The following is an 11,875-nucleotide window of genomic DNA, read 5'->3' on the forward strand; positions in this document are numbered from 1 at the left end:
CCTGAGAAAACCATAATTCAATAAGAGTCATGTACCAAAATGTTCATTGCAGCTCTATTTACAATAGCCAGGAGATGGAAGCAACCTAAGTGTCCATCATCGGATGAATGGATAAAGAAGATGTGGCACATATATACAATGGAATATTACTCAGTCATAAAAAGAAACGAAATTGAGTTATTTGTAGTGAGGTGGATAGACCTAGAGTCTGTCATACAGAGTGAAGTAAGTCAGAAAGAGAGAGACAAATACCATATGCTAACACATATATATGGAACCTAAGAAAAAAAAATGTCATGAAGAACCTAGGGGTAAGACGGGAATAAAGACACAGACCTACTAGAGAATGGACTTGAGGATATGGGGAGGGGAATGGTAAGCTGTGACAAAGTGAGAGAGTGGCATGGACATATATACTCTACCAAACGTAAAATAGATAGCTAGTGGGAAGCAGCCGCATAGCACAGGGAAATCAGTTCGGTGCTTGTGACCACCTAGAGGGGTGGGATGGGGGGGTTGGAGGGAGGGAGACGTAAGAGGGAAGAGATATGGGAACATATGTATATGTATAACTGATTCACTTTGTTATAAAGCAGAAACTAACACAACACTGTAAAGCAATTATATTCCAATAAAGATGTTAAAAAAAAAGAAGAAACTACAGGACAAACAATCCGACTTCTTTAACAAATAAACTGGGGGAGGGGGAGAGGGGTAACTAAATATGGATCAAAACAGACATAAGAGTCACCTCAGCCAATCACAATATATAGGCATCATATGGATCTTGTTTCAAATTAATCAACTGTATAAGATTTTGAGAGAACCAGGGAAATTTGAAGACTGAGTATTTAATTACTAATAAAATTGTTATGTGTTATAACAATGACATGTGTTATTGTTTTTTAAAGAGTCCTTAGTTTTTAGAGATGCATGTTGCAATATTCACAGATGAAATGATCTGTTGTGTTTGCTTCAAAATGAATCTATACAGTATTGAGAATGGGAGGGTGTGGAAAGGATGGGAATATATATATGGCTCGAGGTTGGTTATGAGTTGATAACTACTGAAACTGGATGATAGAGTCAGAGACTTTCATTATATCATTCACTCTTCTATGTATACATAAAATTTTCCCCAATAACACACAACCTTTTAAAAGTTAACCTGGAAAAGATTAAGAAATAAACAGAATCTTCCTTCTGTAAAAATGTGTACATTTTATTAAAATTACCTGGGTAGGTCAGATATTTTTCTTCTAAAGGTTTTATTTCCTTTCCTTTAAATAAATTTAAAAATATTTACAGTAGTCCCTCCTTTTCTGCAGTTTTGCTTTCCATGGATTCAGTTACCTGAGGTCAACTGAGGTCCAAAAATATTAAATGGAAAATTTCAGAAATAAACAATTTATAAGTTTTAAATTGCGAGTGGTTCTGAGTAGCACGACAAAAATCTCGCTCCATCCTGTCCAGAGTATTCCACCCATTAGTCATTTAGTAGCCACCTGGATTATCAGATCCACTGTCACGGCACCATAGTGCTTGTGTTCAAGTCACCCTCATTTTATAATACTTAATAACGGCCCCACGTGCAAAAGTAGTGATGCTGGCAGTTCATCTATGCCAAAGAGAAGCGTAAGTGCTTCCTTTAAGTGAAAATTTGAAAGTTCTCTATTTAATAAGGAAAGTAAAAAAATTTGTAAGCTGAGGGTACTAAGATCTAAGGTCAGAATGAATCTTCTGTCCGTGAAATTGTGAAGCAGGAAAAAGAAATTCATGCTAGTTTTTCTGTCACACCTCAAACTTCAAAAGTTATGGGCACAGTGCATGGTAAGTGCTTAGTTAAGATGGAAAAGGTAATAAATTTGTATGATAAGATTCTGAGTGAGAGAAACAACATCTTTCATTACAGCATATTGTTATAATTGTTCTATTTTATTTTATTATTAGTCACCATTGTTAATCCCTTACTGTGCCTAATTTATAAATTAAACTTTATCATATATATATATTAAAAAAACATAGTTTATATAGGATTTGGTACTACCCACAATTTCAGTCATCCACTGGGAGTCTTGGAACATAATCCCTGTGGATAAGGGGGTACTGTGTATTAAAATATTATATTTCTTTTTTGTAAAGAAGAAGTAAAAATTGAGCCTGAATCTCTTTATTCATGTAAGCTCTTTTAATGTTTAAAAATAATATGTAATAAAAATAAAAGGCTAGAAAATTATAACTATGGAAAGTACAAAATGAAAAGTAAAAGCTTGTATCTCCCCACTCCTATTCCCAAAAGATAACCAGTGCCGGTAGTTTCTTGTGATTTGTTCCAAAACACAAAAAATGGAGAGGGAGTGGGAACCAGACACAGTACGTGTGTGCACACACGTGTGTATATGCACGACATATATACATAAAGTGCAACAAGAACCATATTGTTCTATATCTTAGTTTTTCACTTAATAATACAGCACATATTAACACATCACTCTACCCCATTTTTAATAGCACACTGTTTCTATAGTACGGATATATTATAATTTATATAACTATTGTATTGATGAATATTTAAAATGTTCCATTTTCTAAATTATTGCAAACAATGCTGCTAGATACCTTCCAAATGCTTTTAAAAATTTAAATTATTTGGTATAACTAAGAGTAAAGAAAGTTCGCCACACAAGAATAAAGTTTTTGTAGGCCCATACACTAAACCAACATGTGTAACAGCCAAAATTTACACTTTTTTAGGAAACCGGCTATTATGATACATAGAAAGAGCTGTGTGATGTGGAAACATTCTGTATGCTTCAGTCTAATATATATGAAATTAGAATAGTATGGTAATCTTATATGCCTTGATATATAGCTATGAGAGTAAAAATGTGTGTGAAGTCTTCTTTTACTACTCAAATTATGATAACAAAATGCTAGATTCAATTATAGATAGTAAGTGACTAAACCTTTAGCCACACAAGAAATTTTGATACTAATTTCTCAAAGTTGAAAAGTAAATCTGGTAATGATCGGTTGTGTGTGGGGGGTGTGTGTGTGTGTGTATTATCTAAGTGAACATCAGTTCAGAAACTGTCTTCTTTTAAAAAAGAAAAAGAGAAATCCACAAAATGTTCTACCTTGACGTTCATCATCCTCCTTTGGTGTTTGTTCCAATAACGTGTCCAAGGCTCGGGCATAATCTTTCATTACCCAGTATGCAAGACTACGTAAGAAAGGATCAGGATGTAATCTTTTGCAATCGAATCCTGAGGCATCCTTTTGGCAACCCAAAATCTTCTGATTTAGGATGGATATATAAGTGGATGAAGTCTCAAAATCAGATTCATATAAACGGGCAATTACCATGGCTAGCTGGATATCTTCCATTTTTTCAAGACATACCTATAAATTTAAATATTAAGAAATACTTATTTAATGATAATTATTTAGAGATACGAAATATCCAACTGATACCCTGAAATTATCCACTATTTATATTCTCACAGTGGAGGGAAGAGGTTCAGAGGTTGAGACAGTGAAGGGTAGTAATATGCTTGCTTGAAAGGAGATTAAGGAATAGCAGGAAGATTAAGAAACTAGAACTTAGTAGCTTCCAGCCTAGAAAGATCATTTATAAAAAATGCATAAAATGAAGTATATCAACACCATCTCAGACTTAGATCAATTCAAATAACATTCATCTTTAAATTAAATACCACTTATGACATCTAAATTTATGTACATCAGTTCCTGTTAATTTCCAAATATATTTCCATATAAACATAATTATTACTATTTTAAAAGAATCTTCTACTTACATAGCAAATAACTTAAGAAATAAAGCCACATACTCTATTCTTACTCTGAGTTTATATTCTAAAGTAGCTACTCATCTGAGAATCTGAGGTCATGCAGGCAATATGAGCATCTCTCACTCAATCAACATTTCTCTTCTTTGCCTGAGTATCTTCTAGGATAAGCTTCCCATTTCAAAATTATAAATATTTGTTACTTTAAAAACTCATACATCTGAGATAATTCTGAAAATATGACTAATTCTAAACATAAAGTACTTTCACTTTGTTGGATATTTCCTATTTTTTCTATGATATATCATTTCCAATTATGTTTTTCCTTCACCTGTTTGGATTATTCACTATAATAATAGGTATCCTAAAAGGAATATCTCATAAACAACAGAAATATTTGTAATTATTCTCTTAACCAGCTACCAAGATTGTGTATCAAAAAATGTGAAGTTTTATCTCTTCCCATTCACCTTCCAATATCTAAGACTATATTTCAAAACAGTATAAACTGCAATCTCAGTTCCTTATCTATGAATTTCATTTAGACGAAAAAGAACTTAAAATATCTGCCTGTCTACACAAAGTAAGGAGATTGTGACCTATACATACTTAAATAGTTCAGAATCACAAGATGGTCAGGAAAAAGATATTCATAAACCATTTTTCCATACACTTATACTTGAAATACTTATCTTGAAATGCAATATTCTCTATATAAAATTTTTCATTTATGTTTCTACATGTATTTATTTATAATTCCATTATCATTGTGCTACTATTTAAGTTAGTAATCTCTGTAGTTATTCTCTACCCTCTATCCTTACAAACATATGACCAAACATTACAGTCTCCTCCATGATCTTCCCAGGTTTTCAAGCTCTTACAGGTATTTCATAGCATGTTTTCTTAGTTATACCTCAATGGCATCTTTCAATGAACCAGCTAACAAGAAAAAAGCAGCAGATTGTTCAAAGCGTTGTTTTCCAAGTAAAGAGAAAGCGTTTTTCAAAGCGGCTTTACGCCATCTATCTTCATTAAAATTGTGGCTGAAAAATGTTGTCATTTTTTCATCATGCTGTGACCTGGGAACCAGAGCACAAACATCAGTGGTTAAACCAAATTTAAAATAGTTTTAATCCTTTACAGAATATATGAAAATAGAAAATGAAAACCTCAAACATCCATCTAAAAGAAGAACAATAACAACTTTAGTGGTAGGTATTTGTTATTAAGCTTCTCTTTGTTTCTTCTAATAAGGAGAAAACTCAAAATACCTTAAGTATACATGAATAGGAAGCAAGTGCACTCTTTACTTTCCAAAGTGCTTTTATCAACTTATTTTTAACAATATCCCACTCTTTAGGTTAAGTTCAAATGATATTCTATTTGTTTTGCAGATAAAGGAATCAAGGCACAAAAAAGGAAACTGATTTATCTAAGTACTTTCAAAAGCATTATGTTTCTGAGTCACAGCACAATCTTCATTCCATTAAACCATATTAAGTGTTGAGGAAATTTACCTAAACAGACCCCACACTATTGCTTTCTTCTTCATTGAAAGGTAGAATAATGCAGCATCCAAGGCATCATTGTTCCTTTGAAAAGAAGCTTTGGCAACCTAAACAGTCAATAAAAAGTTATACTGAATTAACTAGTTGATAAACAAATTACAACAATTAATGCTTCCCTACTACTTCCATGGATGACACAAACTATGCAGATGGGAAGAGCTGACTCTATTCCACAATCGCCAGTAGCTTATAATACATGCTCCTAAAAACAACCCTTTGTATACCAGTAATTACAATAAAAATAATAACAGCAACTAGTATTTACTGACTACTTACCATGTACCTTTCACTTATCTTACTGAATCACCACGATCCAAGAGGTACTATTATTATCCCCATTTTACACATGAGGCGACTGAGACACAAAGAGGTTAACTGAATTGCCTAAGGTCACACAGTAAGTAAGGGGTGTAAAAGGGATTAGAACCCAGGTAGTAATAAAACTGTCTAAGATAGGAAACAATAAAGAATGCAGAATATTTGATAGGTAAGACCTTTTCTTTTCTTTTTTTTTTTTTCTGGCTGTGCTGCACAGCTTGCAGGAAGTTAGTTCTCCAACCAGGGATCGAACCCGGGCCCCCAGCAGTGGAAGCACAGAGTCCTAACCACGGACCACCAGGGAATTCCCAGTGAGACCTTTTCTTGAAAATTAGACATATTAAATTTCTTAATGTTTTGTAAAAGTTAAAATGCTGACTTCTATGGTATGTATATGCGATTTCACATTTCAAAGCTCTCTCAACTAATACTGATACAGACAACTGTAAATAAATATCAGTTATACTCACGCACATGCATACACACACATTTTGAAAAATACAAAAATTAATGTTTTAGTTTTTTTCTTTAAACATAATTTTCCAGTATTTTTTAAAATTAATTAATTAATTTATTTTTGGCTGTGTTGGGTCTTTGTTTCTGTGCAAGGGCTTTCTCTATTTGCGGCAAGCGGGGGCCGCTCTTCATCATGGTGCGCGGGCCTTTCAATGTCACGGCCTCTCTTATTGCGGGGCACAGGCTCCAGACGCGCAGGCTCAGTAGTTGCGGCTCATGGGCCTAGTTGCTCCGCGGCATGTGAGATCTTCCCAGACCAGGGCTCGAACCCATGTCCCCTGCATTGGCAGGCAGATTCTTAACCACTGCGCCACCAGGGAAGCCCTCCGGTATTTTTCAATCAAATTCTGACAGTTCTGAAGGACTGACACATTCTTTCTGGCATGTAATTAAAACACAGGTGGTTGAAGCTCCATTATTTTGAAGGGCTTTCAAATTTTAGTTCTTAGAAATTCCATGAGAAAAAGCCTTAATGAATACATAATTCCCCTTGTACCATAACTGATAATAACCTCCTTTGAGCCATATGACCAAAGTTGCTGAATTTATAAAGAACCAATCAACTCAATGTAAGTTTAAAAATTATTAAGCCAGTAACACTGTTGTACATAATCATACGGTTTTGAATACAGTACCATACAGACCACATATTTCTCAAAGATACTGATATAACCTCTGCAAATAACTAAGTTGAGAGGTATAACGATTAAAAACAATGGATGTTTTATTAATGAACACTGACTGATGGTAGAGCAGGAAGCCACCAAGGCATGGTAAAGAGGAGTAAAGACACCTAAAATCACATCACCAAAATGCTTTTATTCCTCTTCCCCTTTTTCAGTATTTTCTCTGCCTTCAATCATTTAACTTAGTACTTCAATGTTTAATAATTCTTACAAGAATTTTTATTCATCTTCAGCTAATGAGTTTTTGGGCTGGCCAAAAAGTTCCTTTGGTTTTTAAGTAAAAATAAAATATACATTTTTCATTTTCACCAAGAATTTTATTGAACAACGTATTCACTGTTTTGTTCTACTACCTTCTGCCAGTTTTCAAGCAACTTCATAATTCCATCTTCCCAAAACTTTTTATCTTTTTGAGCAAAGAACTGTTCCAGGTGCCTTTTACAGTCTTCCAGGGAATGGAAATATTTTCCATTAAGAGAACTTTGTAAAGACCAAAATACATGGAAATCCGAAGGTGCAATGTCTGATGAATATAGAAGATGAATCAGAATTTCCCAGCCAAGCTGTAACAGTTTTTGCCTGGTCATCAAAGAAACATGTGGTCTTACATTATCCTGATGGAAGATTATGTGTTTTCTGTTGACTAATTCCAGATGCTTTTTGTCAAGTGCTGCTTTCAGTTGGTCTAACTGGGAGCAGTACTTGTTGGGATTAATCGTTTGGTTTTCCAGAAGGAGCTCATCATAGAGGACTCCCTTCCAATCCCGCCATATAGATAACATCACCTTTCTTGGATGAAGACTGGCCTTTGGTGTGGTTGGTGGTGGTTCATTTCGCTTGCCCCATGATCTCTTCCATTCCACATTATTGTACAGTATCCACTTTTCATTACCCATCACCATTTGTTTTAGAAACGGAACGTTTTTGGTACCTTTCAGTAGAGAATCCCATGAGGAAATACGGTCAGGAAGGTTTTTTTCGCTTAACTTACGTGGAACCCAAACATCAAAGCGATTAACGTAACCAAGCTGGTGCAAATGATTTTCAATGCTTGATTTGGACATTTTGAGTATGCCGGCTATCTCCCGCGTGGTATAACGTTGACTGTTCTCAGTTAATGTCTCGATTTGATCCCTATCAACTTCAACTGGTCTACCCGACCGTGGAGCATCGTCCAGCTTCTCGAGAAATCTCCAGCACAAAACTTCGCAAACCACTTTTGACATGTTTAATTAGTCACAGCGCCTTCTCCATACACTGCACAAATCTTCTTTTGCGTTTCAGTTGTGTTTTTACCTTTCTTGAAATAATAAAGCATAATATGCTGAAAGTGTTGCTTTTTTCCTTCTATCTTCAATATTAAAATGGCTACACAAAAATTCACCAATTCTGATAAGCGTTTTTTAAATCCGTGCTCATATGACAGCTGTCACAATACAATCTAAAAATTTGTTTCAAATGAAGTTGAAGACAACTAAGTGCTACTAGAGCCAGCCTACAGAAAAAAACGAATGAACCTTTTGGCCAACCCAATATAACATATATTTCAAGGGAAAAAATTTTACATTTCCTTTCGATTTAATTTTAAGAGATAAATTACTTGTGGAAATAAATCATACGTATATATCAGAAATACTCAATTACAATGACACAACACACTGATGACAAGAAACTGAAGAGACTTTGTAGAACATTTCAGATAAAATATGTCCTCCTCTTTTTCCATTGCTTTGGGATATGAAAAAAAATTAATGGGGACTTCCTGGTGGTCCAGTGGTTAGGACTCGAGTGGTGCTTTCACTGCCGAGGGCAAAGGTTCAATCCCCGGTCTGGGAACAATCTTAAGATCCCACAAGCCATGTGGCGTGGCCAAAAAAAAAAAAAATTAACGTAGATATTGTGTAATTTATATGCTATAACAATTAATTTCCCTGTACATCAGAAACTACATCTCTTGGTTGGTATGAGAACAAATTCCTTCTTACATCTGCCTATTTTGAGAAGAGAAATACTTATATATTATTGGCAGCCTTACATGTAGCAGGAAAATGACACTTTTACACTTACATTTCAAACTGTGATGTGAGGACCATGAACACCAGAATCACAGGATGCTAATTCAGATGAAGATGCCACAGCCCTACCACCTCCAACCCACTAAATGAAAACTTCTGAGAGTGGAAGTGAGGGATGTATGTTTCAAACAAGTTTGCCAGGTGATTCTTCAAACACTAAAATTTAGAAACTACTACTGTAGAGGAATAAATTCCTCTTGGGGGAAATGAATTCATACTCCACAAATGTAGTATCATTAATCGTACTTCTGAGAATTTCAATGGACTCCTAAAAGTAAACAAAACAATGACAATCCCACTCTCCTAATCACGACAGAGTAGAAAGGGCACAGACTAAATCTAACACTTCTAAATGATGGGAGTTTGGGCTGGTTACCCAACCTCTCTGAGTCTTAGTTCCATCAGGTGGAAAATCGAGATGGTAACATACAGCTGACGAGAAGATTATATGAAATAATTTATGAAAAGCAACTAGAACCAAACCTGGTACACAAAAGGTGCTCAATAATGGTTAGTTTCTGCAACACTGAAAGAATTTTCAGCTTCTACTAAAAATTTTTTAACAATTCTATTTTCTACTAGAAAACTGATTCCAAAAACCCATTTTAAAATTTATAGCATGAGGGGACTTCCCTGTTGGCGCAGTGGTTAAGAATTCGCCTGCCAATGCAGGGGACACAGGTTCAATCCCTCGTCCAGGAAAATCCCACATGCCGCAGAGCAACTAAGCCCATGCGCCACAACTACTGAGTCCACGTGCCACAACTACTGAAGCCCTAGCGCCTAGAGCCCGTGCTCTGCAACAAGAGAAGCCGCTGCAATGAGAAGCCCGCGCACCGCAACAAAGACCCAACGTAGCAAAAACAAAATTAATTAAATAAGTTAAAAAAGAAATTTATAGTATGTGTCATTTGCTGCCATAGATATGTTCTTCAAGTGCACACAAATCAAAATTTTTTGAATGGTATTTTAAAAGTGCACAGGAAGTTTGGTATTTATTAACCTAGCCATGCAGAGAATCTTTTATATAAAAAGAATGATTTGGGACTTCCCTGGAGGTCCAGAGGTTAAGACTCCACGTTTCTGTGCTTCTACTGCAGGGGGTGCGGGTTCCATCCTGGTTGGGGAACTATGATCCCGCAAGCCATGCAGTGCAGCATGCATAAATAAATAAATGAATGAATGAAGAGAACTTTTTTTCTATGTAATGTATGTAACTGACATACAGTTTGTATTTTCTTAAACTAGGATGCACCTCAACTGATAGCAGAAAATATCTGTTCCATACATATTATATACTTAGTATATATGGCAAAAGACAATTGATATACTGCTTGGACATTTTATAAAGGTCAAGTTTTAGTTTTAAAGGTCCAAAAATTTTTATTTAAGAAGTTCTCAAGATCTCAAGATGTACATACTAATCCCTCACCACAGGTTTTCTGGAAGATAATACCTTTTATGCTTTAAGAAAAGACTTAACTTCAAAATCCAATGAAGTAAAGTTACCTTTTCAATGCATCTTCGAAGAGTGTTAATATTCCTCACCCACCAACCTATTCCCATAGCTCTTAACTCAGACCACTGAGGGTCCCCTCTCTGAATTGCCGGAATCATATTAATCAGCTCTTCCTCAGCCTCAGAATGAAAAGCCCAGGCAAAATGGCAAGTAGACACACCTAAATTAGAAATACAAAATAATAAGTTTCAGAACTATACCAAAACAAAAACAGAACCAATTTTTTACATAATCATGTATTTATTCATTCTGGAGAGAATTTTCATGCTGAAAAAAAGTATCAAAAGATTTCATCATTCAGGATTTTATAGTATAAGCTTCTACATACGAGATCACTGACAGGATACACAAAACCAAAATCTTTCTGAAACGTATTCGCTGCAAGAATAGAGACACTAAAACTTAATTGCTGGAAAGAAAGATATTTGAATATCAAGCCGTTCATATGTACGTACACACACCAAACTGATCAAGAGTAAAAGCTCTGGTCAAGTCAAAATATGTTGGTCCATGTACGTGGATGTTGTTTCACAGTGCCACTTGCTTGCAGACCATATCCTTCAGTACTGGATATGGAAAACTGCCCCATTCATCCCTCGGGCCAAGGAGTTACATATCACTTCAAAGCAAGCTTTAAACTTGATGAGAGTTCTGGGGAAGAACAGTCAAGAGGCACATTCCTCTGTCTTTGGTGCCTCAGTTAAAAAGAGTTTAAAGCGGCCTAATTACTGATGGCATATGGCAAACACTTTTATGCCCTGGTAAAAGACTGACAGGGATCTAGGCTGTATTTAGAGGCAACAAATACGGTTTAGTGACACCCTCAGTGAGTCTGTCAACAGTTGAACAACTGATAACACTTTACTCCACTTAGAGCAGGTAAAGAAGAAACATGAGAGAAGTGAACCAAGGAGTGATGTTAGATAGTGGGAATGCCACTGGGAAGAACCCCAAGGATCCCAGGAAAGAAGCCAGGCTAGTCGAATCAGCCATCTATTAGAATCCCTTTGGAAACAAAGAAATGCCGGAGGTCAATGCCGGAGGTCAATGCCGGAGGTCAATGACAGAGGTCAATGACATTACAACACAGGACTCCCAATGCTGTAAGGCTATCAATATTACCACATATAATTTTTTTCATTAACAACTACTATATAGATTTTCCATATAGTTTAAAGCTTTTCTAACAATGACTGCTTCCCAACAGTTCCTTTGGAAATTATTAAAAAAACTATTAGGACCATTTTAAATAATAATCTTAAGTCTTTTAAATTCCTCATTGCTAACATTTATATACTGTGTTTGAAATCATATCACAAAATCAATGCAACAAGCCTTAACTGTCACTATAAATTTAGGGGGAAAATGGACAAAACTTAAA

General features: G+C 35.4%; 1 protein-coding gene across 1 annotated transcript; it reads right to left on the minus strand.

Annotated features, from left to right (window-relative positions):
* Positions 1–691: 691 nt before the first annotated feature.
* LOC113616739 (dmX-like protein 2) lies at positions 692–10,724 on the minus strand. The gene is made up of 4 exons (XM_027100131.1): positions 10,485–10,724; positions 5,330–5,427; positions 4,726–4,891; positions 692–3,402 (listed from the first exon to the last, which is right to left on the minus strand). Exons 1-4 carry the CDS (start codon positions 10,590–10,592, stop codon positions 3,079–3,081), a joined length of 696 nt encoding a protein of 231 aa, XP_026955932.1. The 5' UTR covers positions 10,593–10,724; the 3' UTR covers positions 692–3,078.
* Positions 10,725–11,875: the final 1,151 nt, after the last annotated feature.

Source organism: Aethalodelphis obliquidens, unplaced genomic scaffold (genome assembly GCF_003676395.1).
Source record: "Aethalodelphis obliquidens isolate GAN/ISIS:26980383/991018 unplaced genomic scaffold, ASM367639v1 scaffold442, whole genome shotgun sequence".
Lineage (NCBI taxonomy): Eukaryota > Metazoa > Chordata > Mammalia > Artiodactyla > Delphinidae > Aethalodelphis > Aethalodelphis obliquidens.

What these genes read in the sequence shown, in the direction of transcription:
- LOC113616739 (XM_027100131.1), bottom strand. Translation starts at nt 10,592, where the DNA reads ATGATTCCGGCAATTCAGAGAGGGGACCCTCAGTGGTCTGAGTTAAGA. An exon ending in TTCGAAGATGCATTGAAAAG is followed by an intron (nt 5,428 to 10,484) that starts GTAACTTTACTT and finishes TTGACTGTTTAG; the next exon opens with GTTGCCAAAGCTTCTTTTCA. An exon ending in ATAGTGTGGGGTCTGTTTAG is followed by an intron (nt 4,892 to 5,329) that starts GTAAATTTCCTC and finishes TCTGGTTCCCAG; the next exon opens with GTCACAGCATGATGAAAAAA.